Source organism: Antechinus flavipes, chromosome 3 (genome assembly GCF_016432865.1).
Source record: "Antechinus flavipes isolate AdamAnt ecotype Samford, QLD, Australia chromosome 3, AdamAnt_v2, whole genome shotgun sequence".
Lineage (NCBI taxonomy): Eukaryota > Metazoa > Chordata > Mammalia > Dasyuromorphia > Dasyuridae > Antechinus > Antechinus flavipes.
Genome location: NC_067400.1, coordinates 614,227,470 through 614,245,241, shown reverse-complemented (window position 1 = coordinate 614,245,241; position 17,772 = coordinate 614,227,470). Strand labels below are relative to the sequence as shown.

The window sequence follows — 17,772 nt, the reverse complement described above, 5'->3', positions numbered from 1 at the left end:
TGGAGGAGAGATTAGTGCATGAAGTCAATCTGTGTTAATCTAGGAGCAGAACTAATCTCCTTGAAGAAGTCAAAACTGAGGTATTTTCATCCTGATCAGTAGGCATCCATAGCTAAGGGCTATTGAACCTATAATGCACTATATAGTTGAAATAGTGACAAAAAGCCACAGGAGCAATGTACCCACATATTCCATAAATTGTACCAAAAATCATTGGATGCCATGCTGGGCTCAGCGCTCTATGGCCAAAGAAGCCCTAGATGAAAGTTTTAGCTATCTGAGTCAAGACAAAACTGGAACTAAGAAGAAAGAGATTATTCTGGCCCAAGATGGTAGCAGTTATCACTCATAAGTGGGAGATTCGTGCTTGATATGTTTAAAAAATACTATTACTAATTCACATTTCCTATTTAGAAAATATGAGTATTAAAGAACTTTTGGGATTTGTCTATCTTGGTTTCCTATCTCTAAAAGGAAAAGGGAAGACTATAAGCCACATCTTTGTGAAATCTGATTATACATGTGTGTATGTGTGTGTGTGTATGTGTATATGTATATACATATATATATATATAATATATATATATATATATATATATATATATATATATATATATATAAATAGGAAAGGGGGGGTTATATAGGGGCTTCCCAACCTCCATGGTTGCTTAGTAGAAGTATTTGCCAGGATAGGTCTCTCTATTAGGATCCATTTTCCCCCCTCGATAGTATTTTATTTTTCCAAAAACTTATAGTTTTCACCATTCCTTTTTGTTGTAAAACTTTGTGTTTCAATTTTTTTTCCTTCCTCCCTTACCTTCTCCCTCCCCAAAATAGGAGCCATTTGATCTAGATTATACATATACAATACTTTTAAACTTATTTCCACGGTTGTCATGTCGTACAAAAAAAATCAGACCAAAAAGTGAAAAAGCAATGAGAAATAAAAAGCAAACATTAAAACAAAGGTGAAAATACCGTACTTCTATCCCCCTTCCATAGTTCTCTCTCAGGATACGGATGACATTTTCCATTCCAAGTCTATTACCAGGATCCATTTTGTCCAAGGCAAGGACTTTTAGAACAAGTTACTCAAATAAACACTGGCATTGCCAGGTATCCAAAAAATCTAGAGCTACACTTTGCCCTCCCCAGAGAGACCCACAACCCGGGTATTTGAATTGCATGTTGGGATCAATAAAGCCAGAATAAAAGTCACAGCAGAGTCAAGATATGGTATATCTAGTATGAGCACAGCACTCTGCCAGCCAGGAATGCTATCACAAGCTTTCTCCATGCTTCCTAAAATTTGGCCAGGACCCATGCCTTCCTGTTGATTTTTGCATCCCAGAAGCAAATACTCATAATGGGTACATGTCTCAGCTGAGTAAAAAAGAATTCAGTTGTGAATTCAGTCCAAAAGACTTCGGACAGAATGAAATGACAACATGGGATGCCCAAGTTTATTGCCAAGACAAGATATCATCAGTTGTAGGTATCCATCAAAGCAGCAGAGCTCTACTGAGGAACCGTGATGGCAAGGGAGCCATTTTCCATCCCCTTTGGGATGGAAAGCTAGTGCAAACCAAATTGCTGAGAAACTTGTCTGTTTACAGAGTAGCCTTAGGATAGTTGGGGGCCTATAAAAGTTTACCATCCTCAATCACCTAGTGCCTATAAAAGAGTCATTGGAGTCTCTGATCAATAAGGGGAAGAATGATGGAGATCCAGCCCAGAAGAGTCTGCATCAGAGACTGTTTACCAGTTGTACAGATATTCAGGTCACCTGCCTGATCTCTGATTTCTAACATAGACTAACTCATGATAATAAAGATGAAACTAGAGAAGTTTCATAGATAGCTACGTATCAAGACTAATATTTGCCCATAGTATTGGTTCCTTCCATGTCTTGTCTATAAAGAGTGGTAGCATGTATAAAGTACTATGGTGAATATGCAACATAGAAAACTACAAATTAATACTATGTTATATTATATTTTTATTTATTTTGTAAAACATCTCCTAGTTAACTCTATACTCCAAATTTGTGGAATTTGGCAATCTGATATAAAGGATAAAGTTTTGGGACAAACAAAATCAACACGGCCGAAATGAGAAGAAAAGTAAGAAGGGGAGTGTAAAGCAATTTTTCTAATAAAGACTTCATTTCTCAAATGTCTAGGAAACTGAGTCAAATATATTGAATCAAATATATAAAAAATAAGAGACATTCTCCAATTGATTAATGTTCAAAGGATATAAACAGGTAGTTTTCAGATGAAAAAAATCAAAGCTATTAATAATCTTGAAAAAATTCTAAACCACTAATAATTGGAGAAACACAAGTCAAAATAATTCTGAGGTACCACACCTATCAGATTGACTAAGAGGACAATTGCTGACAGAGACGTGGGAAAATAGGTATATTAATGTACTGTTAGTGGATCTGTGAACTAATCCAACCATTTTAGAGAACAATTTGGAACTATGCCCAAAAAGCTATTAAGTCCTTTGGCCCAGGGTTACCCTTACTAGTTCTATATCCCAAGGAGATCAAAGGAAAAGAAAAAGAAATCATATGTACAAAAATATTTATGGCAGTTCTTTTTTTGGTGGAAAAAATTAGAAACTGAGGAGATGGTCATCAATTGAATGACTAAACAAGTTATGGTATATAAATGTGATAGAATGCTATAAGAACTGTACTGTAAAAAATGATAAAGATGCTTTCAGAGAAACCTGGGAAGAATTTTATTAAGCGATGAAAATGGAAGTGAACAGAACCGGGAGTAGTCTACACAGTAACAATAGTATTATAATCAATTGTGAAAGACTTAATAATGGATCAAGAAGGTGATCCACCAAAGGACTCATGATTTAAAATGCTATCCACTTACAGAGAGAGAATGATGGACTGAGATAGCAAATTGTGGTATTTTTTTCCTTGTTCCTTCTTCTCCAACATTGCTCATGCAAAAATATGTTTTGCATGACTTTATGTGCACAATGGGTGTCATGTTTGCCAACTTCTCAATGTAGAAAAGGGAAGAAGAGAATTTGAGTCTGAAAACAAATAAAAAAAGTTTAAATGTTAAAATTCGTGGCTAATTTTTATATTTATACAGTCATTTTAACCATATTTCTGTATTAGTTAAGTTGTGAAAGAAAAATCAGAACAAAGGGAGGAAACCACATACACACACAAAGTAAACTAAAAAAAGGTAAAAATGCTATGCTTTTATGAAAAAAAATGCTGTAGATCACTATTGATGAAAGAAATGCAAATTAAAATACCATCTCACACCTCTCAGATTGGCTAAGATGACAGGAAAAGATAATGATAACTGTTGGAGGGGATATGGAAAAAGTAGGACATTAATGCATTATTGGTAGAGTTGTGAAATGATCCAACCATTCTGAAGAGCAATCTGGAATTTTGCCCAAAGGACCATCAAACTGTGTATACTCTTTGACCCAGCAGTGCTACTACTGGGTTTGTATCCCAAGGAAATTATTAAGGAGGGAAAAGGACCCATATGTGCAAAAATGTTTGTAGTGCTCTTTTTGTGGCTGCAAAAAAAATGGAAAATGAGTAGATGCCCATCAATGGGGGAAAGGCTGAACAAATTGTAATATATGAAAGTGATGGAATATTATTGTTCTATAAAAAATGATGAACAAACTGATTATAGAAAGGCCTGGAAAGATTTACTTGAACTTATGCTGAGCAAAACAAACAGAACCAGGAATACACTGCACACAGTAACAGCAAGAATGTGGGATGATTATCTGTGAAAGGCTTGGTTCTTCTCAGCGGTTCAGTGATCCGAGGCAATCCCAATAAATTGGATAGAAAACCTGCATCCAGAAAAAGAATTATGGAGATTGAATGTAAATCAATACATGCTATGTTCACTTCTTTTTTCTGTTTTTTTTTTCCTCTCCCATGATTTTCCCCTTTTGTTCTTATTTTTCTCTCCCAAAAATGAATTATTAGGAAATTATGTATTAAAAATTTTAATGTACATGAATAATCAGAAAAAATTAAACAATAAATCAATTGAACAACAACAAAAAAGCTATTCTTTGATCCATATTCAGTTTCATAGTTCTCTCTCTGGAGGCAAATGGCATTTTCCATCCCTAATCTATTGGAATTGTTTTGGATCACTGTGTTACCGAGAAGAGTTAAATTGATCACACTTGATGATTATATAATCTTGTTACTGTGTACAATGTTCTTTTTCTGTTCACTTTTCACAGCATCATTTCATGTGTTTCCAGGCTTTTTTGATCATCATTTCTTATAGAGCAATAATATTCCATTAAATTCACATACCATCATATTTAGCCAATTTGATAGGTTTGAAGTGCATTTCTCTAATCAATAGCAATTTGGAGCTTTTTTATATGACCATAGATGGTTTTAATTTCTTCACCTGAAAGTTGTCTATTCATATCCTTTAGCTATTTATTAATTGGGGAATGACTTATATTCTTATAAATTTGACTCAGTTCTCTATATATTTGAGAAATGAGGCCTTTATCAAAAACACTGGCTATAAAAATTATTTCCCAGCTTTCTGCTTCCCTACTATCTTTGTTAGACTGGTTTTGTTTGTGCAAAAACTTTTTTGATTTAATGTAATTAAAATTATCCATTTTGTATTTTAGAATGTTCTCTATTTCTTGTTTCATCATAAATTCCTCCCTTCTCCAAAGATCTGACAGATTAACTATCCTTTGCTCTTCTAATTTGTTTATAGTACACTTTTTATGTCTAAATCATAAACCATTTTTTACCTTATCTTAGTATGGGATGTGAAATGTTGGTCAATGCCTAGTTTCTGCCATACTATTTTCCAGTTTTTCCAGCAATTTTTTTTTTCAAATAGTGAGTTCTTATCGCAAAAACTAGTCTTTGAGTTTATCAAATAGAAGATTACTAAAGTCATTTAATATTGTGGCTTGTGTACCTAACCTATTCCACTTACTCACCCCACTAAAAATAAAAAATAATAACTTACTAAAAAAAAAATAAAACAGTAGCTATAAAATATTCTCCCCATAAACCGAAAGCTCACTCTCCCAACCATACATATAAAATCTACACAAAGAGTAGACTCAGACTTACAAAACAATGAAATAAAGCACAGAAAACACTTCTGGCAAAGGCAATTTGCAAGTCCTGGCTCTTTGGATTTTTTTTTCTCTTCATACAATCTTCAAACACATTTCTTTGGGTACAACATCTCTACTGCCAAGGTTGTTCAGGTGTAATCTCTATTTCTTTAATATTTCCATGATTCATAATGGTAGAACTGCTTTCTTTCTCTGTGCACAGCTGTCTGGAACATTTTTGTCCCTGCTTCCCAATGGATTCAGTATCTTTTACTCATTTCAGTAGCTTCAAGACTATATTGTCAATGGAGTGGTAGGCAATAGTAGGAGAGAGATTCTCTTTTCCACCCTTGCAGGGAATCCCAAGCTTATCATCTTCCCGCTCTTCAACTGCTGAAACTCCTCTGGGCCAAAGAACCCCAGGGCAATAGCTAACTGGTTTGCTCTGTCCCTTCTTGATTCAATCAGAGAGTTATTCTTACTGTTAATTAGTTTAACACCTAATTAATATCTTGTGATTTGGGGTGTATATACGGTGTTCAAGAGGACTAGTATCTGTGGTGTGAAGGCTGCTGAGCTCTTTTCAAGGCTGCTCATCCAACTTTGGCATCCACCTGCCAACCAGCTCTTACTTGTGGCTTCAAGTAGCCGTATCATGGGCAGCAGCCATGTTCCAGAAAACCATCTTCTTGGATGGGGGAGCTAAAGATAGGTGAATTAGGGGATGTCTACCTCAAGCATGTGAGGATTTCCTCCAGTGTTGTTCCAACAGCCATGATGGCAACTGATGCAGGCACTGTGAAGTGTTAGAGCTTGGTCAGAGATGAAAAATGCCCAAATCCATCCATTCAGCCTGGCCATCACCAATGGCCTTGAATTTTGTCCCGCCATTGGGCTCTTGTGATTTTGGAAGAGAAAGTGAGGCTGATGACTTTGTGCAATTATGCCTCACTAAAATCCAATTCATCCATGGGTCAAGACATTCCCATGATGTCATTGATCCGATCCTACAATACTTTTTGATTATGTCGTAAGTGTTCAGGACCAAGGCCAGCTTCTCTCCACTTGGCTTCCTAGTTCTTCCAAAGTCAAAATCTCAAAGGGGAATGAAGCCTAAAGAATATCAGCTAAGTCACCTACATGCAAGTGACTTATCAACTCTTTCTCCATCATCAAGACAGAGAGTTAAATATATATTCAAAAATGCTTATAACAATACAGTTGTGGTAGCAATCAGCCCAAAGGAAAAAGTGCTAATCACCTGGCTGACCAAAATGTAGTATATGAATATCATAAAATGACATGAACCAAATTACTTTTTATTTATTTTTTATGTACTTATTTATGCTTATGTGCTTCTTCCTTTAGAATGCAAGGTCTTTGAGGATAGGGATTATTTTACTTTTGTCCTTGTATTCCCAGGAATATAGAGGACACTGTGATGAGTGAAAACCCAAGGGACAGAATTTCTGGGGAATTAATAATTAAATCCATAATTAGGCTAGCTAATAATCAATTGTTGATTATCAGTGACCCAAAAGTTAGGAGAAAATCATCTTTTATTTAAAATTCCCTCCCTTAGTCACTCCTAAAGAAATGGAGAGAGATGAGATCCAGGCTGAGCCCTGGTCAGAGAGACAGAGAGACAGACAGAAACAGAGATAGATGGAGAGAGAGAGAGATGGAGAGTGAAAGAGATTGAGAGAGACAGAGACAGAGACAGAGACAGAGAGAAAGAGATGGAAAAAGAGAAAAATAGAGAAATGGAGAGAGAGAGAGAGAAAGAGAGAGAGAGAGAGAGAGAGAGAGAGAGAGAGAGAGAGAGAGAGAGAGAGAACAAGAAACCCCATAAGAGAGCCAGAAAGTCTGACAGAGAGTCTTGCCTGGCCCATCATGTATATACCTGCTCCAGCATGACCTCCTTCCACAATTTCCAGCTATCTTCTCATGATAGTGAACCACTACTTGGGTCACCCCATCCCCCCTGACTTTCCGATTCCTAAACCATAAATACATCAACCCTGCTGTTGTTCCTGGAAAGGGTGTGGGTCCCCAGAAAACTGAGCTCTACCAGGGCTCTGCTCACCGTTCCTGGGGCTGTCCAAACCAAAATCCCCTGCCTTGGCCCTGATTCTCCCATATGAGTTGGTTAGAAAGTGAGCTCTGTGAGGGCAGGCTCAGTTTGCAAGCTAGTTCTGGTTCCCAGCACTCGGCACAAAGCTTAGTCCACAGCAAGTGCTTAATTGACTTCATTTACCAATTAACCTGATGCTGGTCCCACCCAGGTCTTGTTGCTTCAGCCCAGAAGGAGACTGAGCGCCTTTGGGTGCCCACTCCCGTCCTGACTCTGAGCACAAAAGTGATCTCCAGAAAAGGAGTGATTGGGAGCAAGTTCCAGACCCCAGACCAATAAAAGCAATAGAATCTTCTGAGAAATAAAAAGAGATTGGGGGAGGGGAAAATGACGCACAATAGACCCAGAGTGACAGATGTGAGAGGAGAGGTGAGAAGAGGCAGGATCATGGAGATAGACAAAAGCTTGTCGAAATAAAATTTTAGAAGAGAAAGAGACAGTTGATAGAACTGGCAGAGGCAGCAGGGCATAGTCCAGAACCCCTTGGATCAGGAGCCAGGAAATCAAGCCTCTGTCCTGGACTCTACCCTGACTTTCTGGATGACTTTGCCTAAGTTTCTCTCTGGACCTTAGTTTCCCAGCCAATGAAAGTGCTAAATGTGGTGTTGTTCCCGGTTCTGAACCTTTCTAGCCATGCGATCCTGACCTCTATGAGCCTCGGTTTCCTCAACTGTAAAATTGTGCCTCCTGGGGTCACTGTGACAATCAGAGAGTGTGATTTGTGAAAAGTCACTTTCCATCGAACAGTATGTAGACTATTATCAGTAGTATTGTTATACCACTCTCTTGGTATTTTTTAATTACAGTTTTTTTACTTCTAAGACATATACTCATGGGTAATTTTTCAGCATTGACCCTTGAAAAACCTTCTGTTCCAACTTTTCCCCTCCTTCTCCCCGCCTTCTCCCCCAGATGGCAGGTAGACCCATACATATTAAATATCTCATGATATTTTTTAAAGAGTATAAGGACAAGGGAATTAGTAGCTTGAGGGGAGAGAATAAACATTTATACCTGGACTAAACATTTTATAAATTTCATCTCATTTGATCTTCACAACAACCCTGAGAGGCTGATGCTGTTATTATTCACGTTTTATAACTGAAGAAACTGAGGCAAACAAAACCCTGGGGCCACACAACCACTAAGCATTGGAGCTAAGATTCAAATTCAGGTCTTCTTGGCTCCAGTCCCAGTGCTCTGGCCACTAACTGCCACAAAGGCTGAGGGATTAGCTTAGCACAAGAGTTACAAAACCTTGCTCAAACAACAAACTTCATGAAAATTTACAAGGATCAAATAGAAACCAAAGACTAAGTGAGATAATAAAAAATTAAAACAAAATCAAAAGATTGGAAAAAGAGAAGAAAACACAAAGTATTTCATACCAAAAACAACTGACCTGAAAAACAGACAAGGAGAAAAAAAAACTTAAGAATCTATTTGCTTCCACTTCACAAACCTCTCAGATTGGTTAAGATGACAGGAAAAGATAATGATGAATGTTGGCAGGAATGTGGAAAACTGGGACACTGATACATTGTTGGTGGAGTTGTAAGATGATCCAGCCATTCTGGAGAGCAGTTTGGAACTATTCCCAAAGGTCTACCAAACAGTGTCTCTACCAGGTCTGTATCCCAAAGAGATCATAAAGAAGAGAAAGAGACCCCCATGTGCAAAAATTTTTGTAGTAGCCCTTTTGGTAGTGACTAAAAACTGGAACCTAAGTGGATGCCCATCTGTAGGAGGATGGCTGAATAAATTATGTATATGAATGTTATGGAAAATTATTTTTCTGTAAGAAATGACCAGCAGGATGATTTCAGAGAGGCCTGGAGAGACTTACGTGAACTGATGCTGAGGGAAATGAGCAGAACCAGGAGAGCATAGTACACGGCAACAACATTATGTGATGATCAATTCTGATAGACGTGGCTCTTTTCAACAAAGAGTCCAATTCCAATAGACTCGTGATGGAGAGAACCATCTACAACCAGAGAGAGGACTGTGGGAACTGAATGTGGATCACAACATAGTATTTTCTTTTTGTTGTTGTTTGCTTGAATTTTTTTTTTTTACTTGTTGATCTGATTTTTCTTGTGCTGGATGATAAACGTAGAAATATGTATAGAAGAACTGCACCAGTTTAACATATATTGGATGACTTGCCATCTAGGGGAGGGAGTGGGGGAAGGGAGGGAGAAAAAAAATCTAGAATACAAAGTTTTACAAGGGTGCATGTTGAAAACTATCAATGCCTATGTTTTTAAAAATAAGAAGCTTTAAAAAAAAAAAAAGAATCTGCTTACTTTAAGAACTATCTGAACACCATAACAAAAAAAAAAAAAAGACCCTAGACATCTTATTTCAAAATATCTTAAAATAAAACAGCCCATGTCTCTAATAACCAAAGAGCAAAATGGAAGTAGAAATAATTCATTAGTCACCTATTAAAAGAAATCTTAAAATGAGAAGTCCCAAGAACACGAATCAAAATCCAGAGCCTCCAAGTCAGACAAAATACTGCAAGCAGCTAGAAAGAATTCAAGCGCCGAGAAGCCCAGTCAGGATCACACAACATTTAGCAACCATCGTTAGAAAGAAGCAGAGAATTGGAATATAATAACCTGCAAGGCAAAGGCTGTGGGCTTAAGCAAAGAGTAACTGACCTAGAAAAACTGACTATCATGCTACAGGAGAAAGGGGGGGTGCAAGGAGAGAGGAAAAGATTAGAGCAGCAGAGAACTCTGAAGTCGGGTTCAAGGAGGGGAGTAAAGAAAAATATAAAAAAGTCAACACGAATTAACAATAATAATTGATCAAACAAGGATAAATGGCTTATACTCTAATATAGGGAGATGATAAATGTATCGGCTCTGATTCCTATCTTCATTAGAGTTCATACAGAGTCTAATTAGACATGGCCTGGAATTCATTCTCTTATATCCTGATGATCTTAAGAAAAAAAATGGAAAGAGAGAGGAAACGTATACAGAGAAGGAAAGGAAGGTTAAGAAAATTATCTCACATAACCAAAGTATAAGGGAAGACTTATACAGACTATAGACATCTATACAAAGGAAGTAGAGTAACTTAAACTTTACTCTCATTTGAACAAGTTAAAGGAGGGCTCGCTCTCTCTGTGTCTCTCTGTGTCTGTCTATGTCTCTCTCCCCTTCTCTATCCTTTTCTCTCTTCCCTCTCTTCCTGTCTGTCTGTCTGTCTGTCTCTGTGTCTGTCTGTCTCTCTCTCTCTCTCTCTCCTCTGTCTCTCTCTCTGTCTGTCTGTCTCTCTCTCTCTCTCTGTGTCTCTCCTCTTCTTCTTCTTCTTTGTCCTTCTCCTCTTCTTTCTCATGCTTTTTCTCTCTTTCTCTCTCTCCTCCTTCTCCTATTGTTTTTGTCTCTCCTCATTTTCTCTAACCTTCTCTTCCTCCCACCTTTCTCCCTTTTGCGCACACACACACACACACACACACACACACACATACATACAGTTTTATATAGAAATATATTTAATTCAACAAGGAAAGTGAATTTATGGAATAAGAGACAGGGTAGACCAAAGGAAGGATTTGCCTTTAAAAAGCATCATATATATATATATATATATATATAGTATTTCATTATATATATACATATAATGAAATACTATTGTGTTATAAGAAATAATGAAAGGGTAGCTGGAAGAATGTGGATGATGTATTCATATATTTGTTCATATATACATATATGAGAGAGGGAGAAGGAGACAGACACAGAGAAGGGGGAAAGAGACAGAGACAGAGACAGACAGAGAAGAGAGGAGATAGAGGGAAATGGTAAAGACAAATAATATCCAAAGAATGTAAAATCCTCCCCAGCATAAAGACCAGCCATGAATCCAGAGAACTAATGATGAGACAAACTATTTCCCGCCACAAAGAGAAGGGCTCAGAGTTGAGAAAAAGGCAAATGTTGTTTTGGAGCGTGGCCAGGTGGAAATCTGGCTTGATTTATTGATTTGTCTTGGTGAGGGTTTATAAGAGGGTTTGTTTTCCCAAGTGCGAGGCTGGGGCGGGAAGGTGGGAAAGCAGATTTTTGCTGACTGAAAAAAAGGAATTGAAAGTCACTCACAGGGACCAGGGGCCCGGTTCGGAGCCGAGACTCAGGCCGGGCTGGGAGGCTGTTTTATGCCCGGGGGCTGGGCAGGGAGAAGCCTTTTTAAGCAAGGCCGGGCCGCCTGGGACCCACTCGCCATGCTGCCGCTGCTCCTGCTGGCTCTGCTGCTCCTGGCTCTGGGCCTGCTCAGCAGGGGCCCGCGGGGCTCTCGGGGTCGGCTGCCCCCCGGCCCCACCCCCCTGCCGCTGCTCGGAAACCTGCTGCAGCTCGGCCCTTCCAGCTTGGACAAACGGCTCATGGAGGTAGGAGACGGCCGGGAAAAGTGGGAGCTGGGGGTGGGGGCAGTGACGGGCACCTGGGGCTAGAGCCCCCTGAAGGGAAGCAGGAAAACGCCCAGTCGGGGAGCAGAGGCGGGCACTGAAAGGGAGAAGGGGGAGAGACTTAGGGGGCCCCAGAAGTCGGGACTGGCAGACCTAGGTGCAAGGGGGCAGGCAGTGGGAAGTCGAGGAACTGGGAGGGGGGGAGATAGCCACAGTAACCTGGGGGGGATGGACGGGGACAGGCTGAGGGGGAGTCCAGGACGGAGCTGGGAGCTCGGGACGCCCCGAGGCTGGGATGCCGTGGTCCTGGGCCCCTGAAGGGAAAGGCGAAGGGCCCAGAGAACAGCCTGAGGAGCCTGGAGTCCCCAACGGGGGCATCGGGGGTCAGCAGGTCCTGGGCAGGGGGTGATGCCATAGTGCTCAGAGGCTGGGACCCGAGTCAGGAAGCTTCCCCCTCCGGGCTTCCTTGTGGCTGTGGGACCCCGCAAGGCCCTGCATCCTGTCTGCCTCAGCTTCCTCATCTGTAAAATGAGCTGAGAAAGAAAGCGCGAGCCTCCCCCCCCCAGTCTCCCTGCCGAGAAAAGCCCCCGCGTGGGGATGAGTCCCAGGAGCCCCGGGGCGCTCAGGCCGTCAGCCGCCCCCCTCTCCCCCCGCAGCTGAGCCGGCGCTTCGGACCCGTGTTCACGGTGCACTTGGGCCCGCAGCCGTGCGTGGTGCTGAGCGGAGCCGGCGCTCTCAGGGAGGCTCTGCTGCTGCAGGCGGACGCCTTCGCGGGGCGCGGGGGCATGGCTTCTCTGGACCGCTGCACCCGAGGCAAAGGTGAGGGGGCGTCCGGGGCCGCGAGTGCAGCTGTCCCCGTCCCTCTCTGGGCCCCCCACAAAGCACTGTCCCCTTGGGTCTAAGGGTCTCCAGCTGCCCCCGCCCTCCCGGCCTCCGCTCTTCAGTCTCGCTCCCCCTTCCGACTTTCCTGTCCGGGCGTCCTCCGTCCCCGTCTCCCTGGGTAGCCTCTACTCACCCCTGGACCTTTGTCCTCCACGGCTCTGCCCCCCTTGCTCCTGCCCTCGCTTCTCTCTGTCCCCCACATGCGTCTCCTTGGCCCCTGGCCCCTCTCCTGAGCTCTCGCTCCCTCTTTCCCTGGCGCAGGAATTGTGTTCTCCAATGGCCCCCGCTGGCACAGCCTCCGAACCTTCACCGTGGGGTCCCTGAAGGCCCTGGGGGTGGGGACCCGGAGCATCGCCGAGCGCATCCAGGAGGAGGCGGCCGTCCTGGTCCGGGAGCTCAGCCTCCACGGAGGTTCGGACCCGAGGCCCCGGAGCAGAGAGGGAAAGGGGAAAGGGGGAGGGGGGCGGGCAGGGCGTGAGGGCAGAAAGGCAGACCCTAGGGACAGAGACAGCAGTGACGGCGAGACAAAGGGACAGAGAAATGGACAGAGACACGTGGGGATGGGAGAGAACGAGCTTCAGGGGACGTCAGCCACAGGGGGGTCAAGGCTTGGTGTGGGAGCGGGTGGGCGGTGGCCCCAGATAGAGCTGATGGCCCCCCATTGCCGCCCATTGCCCCCCAGGAGCCCCACTTGACCCCCTCTACCACATTCGCAATGCTGTGGCCAACGTCATCTGCTCCGTGGTCTTTGGGGAGCGATATGGCCACGACGACCCAGATTTCCGGGTCCTGCTGAACTTGCTGAATGACAACTTCCAGATCATGAGTTCCCAGTGGGGCCAGGTGAGCCAGGGCTGGGGGGCCAGGTGAGCCAGGGCTGGGGGCCGGGTGAGCCAGGGATCTAGCCACTGCCATCCCCAGCTTCTGAGACCCCAAGAGATCATTGTGGGGCACCCCCAAGGAGAATTTAGCTGAAGGGGGCAGTGGGAGAAGGAGGGGGTGGGTGCATGGGGAACAATCCAAGGATCAAGACATCCTGGGGAGCCTTGTAAAAGGGGGAGAACCTCTTACTGGGGGGCAACAAAGAGAAGGACCTGAAGTTTCAATAGAATGCCAGGATCAGGGCGCTAGTGTATCTGCTGTGAGATTCAAATCCAAAGCTCCCTGATTCCCAGCCCAATGAAATGATTTTGCCATATCGGTCAGGAAGGATGGGAGGAGGGGCCGCCATGGAAACTGGTGAAGTGATCCCTAAATACTCTCTCTCTCTCTCTCTCTCTCTCTCTCTCTCTCTCTCTCTCTCTCTCTCTCACACACACACACACACACACACACACACACACACACTCACACTCACACTCACACTCACACTCACACTCCTCATCCTCTTGCTTCCTCCCCCCTTGCCCAGATGTACAACATTTTCCCCTCCTTCCTGGACTGGATCCCTGGGCCCCACCACCGCATCTTCAGGAATTTCAAGAAGTTACAGGCTTTCATTTCTGAGGAGATCAAGAAACACAAGGAGAGCAGACAGCCTGAGGAATCCCGAAACTTCATTGACTTCTTCCTGGGACAGATGGAGAAGGTTTGGTCCCTTCCCCCATCCTCTCTGCCCTCACCCCTAAACCCCCAATAAAAAAGGGAAAAAAGCCCAGTTCCTTCATCCAGTGGCCCCTTCTCCCACAAGCTGTGGTTCCTTCTCCCACGAGCCGTGGCCCCTTCTCCCACGAGCCGTGGCCCCTTCTCCCACGAGCCGTGGCTTCTTCTCCCACGAGCCGTGGCCCCTTCTCCCACGAGCCATGGCCCCTTCTCCCACAAGCCGTGGCTTTTTCTCCCATGAGCCGTAGCCCCTTCTCCCACAAGCCGTGGCTCCTCCTACGAGCCATGGCCCCTTCTCCCACAAGCCGTGGCTCCTTCTCCCACGAGCCATGGCCCCTTCTCCCACAAGCTGTGGCTCCTTCTCCCACGAGCCGTGGCTCCTTCTCCCACGAGCCGTGGTCCCGTCTCCCGCCTTAGGAGAAGCAGGACCCCGGGAGCCACTTCTACGAGGAGACCCTGGTGATGACGACCCACAACCTCTTCTTCGGTGGCACGGAGACCACGAGCACCACCATCCATTATGGGCTCCTGATCCTGCTCAAGTACCCCAACGTGGCAGGTAGGGGACCTTGTGTGGGACTTCCCATCACCAGCCCTCCCTCCCCCAGCAAAGAGAAGGGGATGGAGCTGGAGGGTCTCCAGGGGTCCTGCCCAGTCTCAGTGCTGTGAGCCAGGAGACCCTGGGAGCAGGAGGAAGCCCTTTTCTTTTCCTCTTTCCACCTTTCTCAGAGAAGATCCAGGAAGAGACAGTCACTTCTATAGGACAAGGCTCTCCCCATACCAAAGTCTGAGACCATCCATCCTACCCTCCACAGGCTCTCAAACCCCCTGGTCTCAGTTCTTACATTTGTATATTGCCTAGGGGCCCCCCATACCCACACAGGGAGGCCCCCAGACTAGGTTTTCCCAGGCTCAAGGTGTTTTCTGGGTCTGCAGCTATTAAAAACCATAGCTCAGGAGCCCCCATCAGTGGGTTCACATTTACTAGACAGAGGATACAATTATTTCATAAGAGGCATTTAAATAAAATAATATGGTAAGAAAAGTAACAAAGAAGCATTTTCTCTTCCTGCTTGGCACATTATCCTGAAAATAGATATCTCATGAGCAGAAAACGTGAATGAACTTGGGAGTTTGTGTAGCCAGGGAAGGGTTGACCAGGTCCCCCCCACAGAAGGTCACTCTTGACACTGCAGGGCTGCTGATGGCTTTGACAGTGCGGTCCAGCCTGGTGCCCAGCGTGGGGCTGTCTCTGCCAGGCGTGTACCCTTGGTGGGTCATTTAGTTGTTTCTGGGCGTTGCCGCCTGACGGCTTTGAAGGAATATGCCCAGCATTACATCTCATGGAGGTGGCTTAGTGAATAAAGACCCGGCATCAGAGCAAAATCTACCTCGGATAGTTACTATATGGGCAAATCACTTAATCTCTTCCTCACTTAACAAATGGGGATTATAATAGCACCTTCCTCCTGCTGAAGTGTGAATAAAAATGAGGTAATTATTGTAAAGCACTTAGCATAGTGTCTGTCACAGAATAAGGGCCATGGGAATGTTTCATCTTTTCCCATTTCCCTTTCTCCCATTGATTGCCCCAATCGGTGACGGACAAAACCTTTGAGATTGTGGAGCCGTCCTCTGCTTCTAGCTTTAACTGGAGTCTCCAGATCCACTGCTAACTTTTTAGTACAGGAATAGAAATGACCACAAATGTTTTGGTTTAAAGCCTTGAAGTTTTTCCTGCTACGACCATTTCTAAAAAGTAAACAAAATGTTTAATAACAAGCATATAATCAAGTACAGAAAATTCCTTCATTGGCCATATTCAAAAATATAAGCTTTTAAGTCTATTACGTCTTTGTCAGGAAGTGGGTAACATGCATGATCTTTGGTCCTCTGCATTATAGCCAGTCATTGTATAGATCAGAGTTCCAAAATCTGTCAAAATGATTTTTGGTAATATTTATTACTACATAGATTGTTCTTGTGACTCTTTTCATTTTACCTTGCATCAGTTCATAGAACTTTGTCTCAGACTTTGTCTTCCCTCCTTCCCTTTCCCAGAGAAGATCCAGGAGGAGATTGACAGCGTGGTGGGTCGGGAACGGCCCCCCTGCCTGCAAGACAGAGACCATCTGCCCTACACGAATGCTGTCATCCACGAGATCCAGCGTTTCATCAGTGTGGTACCAATGGGTCTTCCCCACGTTCTCACCCAAGACACCCACTTCCGCGGTCACTTCCTGCTCAAGGTGCCCAGCGCAAACACGTGCTCTGGCTTGGGAGGGAGGAGGGCTCAGAGCGGGGCTGGCACCGTGGTGGAATCAGACACCAGGATCCCAGACCCATCCCACACTGACAGGGGGGCTTGTAGTGGTCAGTTTGCTGAGGGAAGGGAGGAAGCTATGAGCTGATTCCACCCAGTCCCCCCAGCTCCGCCCACTGAAGGGAAGCACCTTCCTGCCCCAAACCTGCCTGGATGTGCCAGGGATTATGCTATCTACGCCCTCCCCACAGGGTACCACCATCATTCCGCTGCTGATCTCGGCCCACCGGGACCCGGCCCACTTCAAGGACCCAGAAAACTTCAACCCCAACAACTTCCTGGATGACGAGGGCAACTTCCAGAACAACGAGGCCTTCATGCCTTTTGCTCTAGGTTGGAACAGGGATGGGGATGAATGATGGCTGTAGTGGGACAGGGTCTGTAAGTGGAGGGGAGGGGCAGAGGGGGGAGCTGTAGGGGATGTGGGGGGCAAGATGTAGCCTCCAGTTTTCTTTAGTCAGTTTGGTTTTAGTTACACAAAAGATCATCTTTTTACACAAAAAAAGCAAGAAGAACCTGAAGGAGTCAGAGATTAGAATACATGTCAGTGGTAGCCCAGGGCCTGGCTCACTCTGGGGATTTAAACAATACTTAGTGGCTGACAGCTCAAGCCAACAAAAGGCTGCCCTGATTTAATACCAGGGGAAACTCCCCAGAGGCTTTCTGGAGGCAGGTGGGAAAGCAGGGACCAGGGGGGCAGCTGCTTTCATGATTGGCTGCAGCACCCAAAGGCCGTCTCTCTCCTCGTGTCCAAGACTGCATCAGCTTTCTCCCTCAGTTAGGGGGCACTCGGGCAAAGCCCAGGGGAAACCCTGGGCACAGACATTCGGGATGGCCCTTGCATTGGGCTGGTGAAGCGGACCCACAAAGGGAAGTGATCTGTCCTTGTGCAGAGAGTTGGCAGATGGCCGACAAGACAGAGAAGGGTCCGAAGGGGACCTGGGGAATGAGAGGGAAATAAGGTGGGGAGGGAGTCCAAGGAAGGGCAGGCAGGCGGGCTCACTGACAGGTGCCACCTGGTGCCCACAGGAAAGCGCATCTGTCTCGGGGCAGGCCTGGCACGGATGGAAATCTTCCTCTTCCTCACCACCATCCTGCAGCGCTTCACCCTGCACTCCGTCAAGAGGCCTGAGGAGCTTGACCTCTCCCCCAAGTCCACAGGCCTGGGCAACGTGTCCCCGCCCTATGAGCTCTCCCTGAAGACCCGCTGAGCCAAAGGGGACTCGTCACAGACAGCTGCCCCCCCCCAGCTCCTGTGTCCTTCGGCCAATAAAACCCCTGAATTTGGGCAAA

The 17,772-nt window shown here is 44.7% G+C and overlaps 1 protein-coding gene across 1 annotated transcript; it reads left to right on the top strand.

Annotated features, from left to right (window-relative positions):
- The first annotated feature begins 11,277 nt into the window (after positions 1-11,277).
- Positions 11,278-17,772, top strand: LOC127556212 (cytochrome P450 2F3-like). The gene is made up of 9 exons (XM_051989229.1): positions 11,278-11,654; positions 12,329-12,491; positions 12,816-12,965; positions 13,237-13,397; positions 13,966-14,142; positions 14,574-14,715; positions 16,218-16,405; positions 16,671-16,812; positions 17,509-17,772. Exons 1-9 carry the CDS (start codon positions 11,424-11,426, stop codon positions 17,688-17,690), a joined length of 1,536 nt encoding a protein of 511 aa, XP_051845189.1. The 5' UTR covers positions 11,278-11,423; the 3' UTR covers positions 17,691-17,772.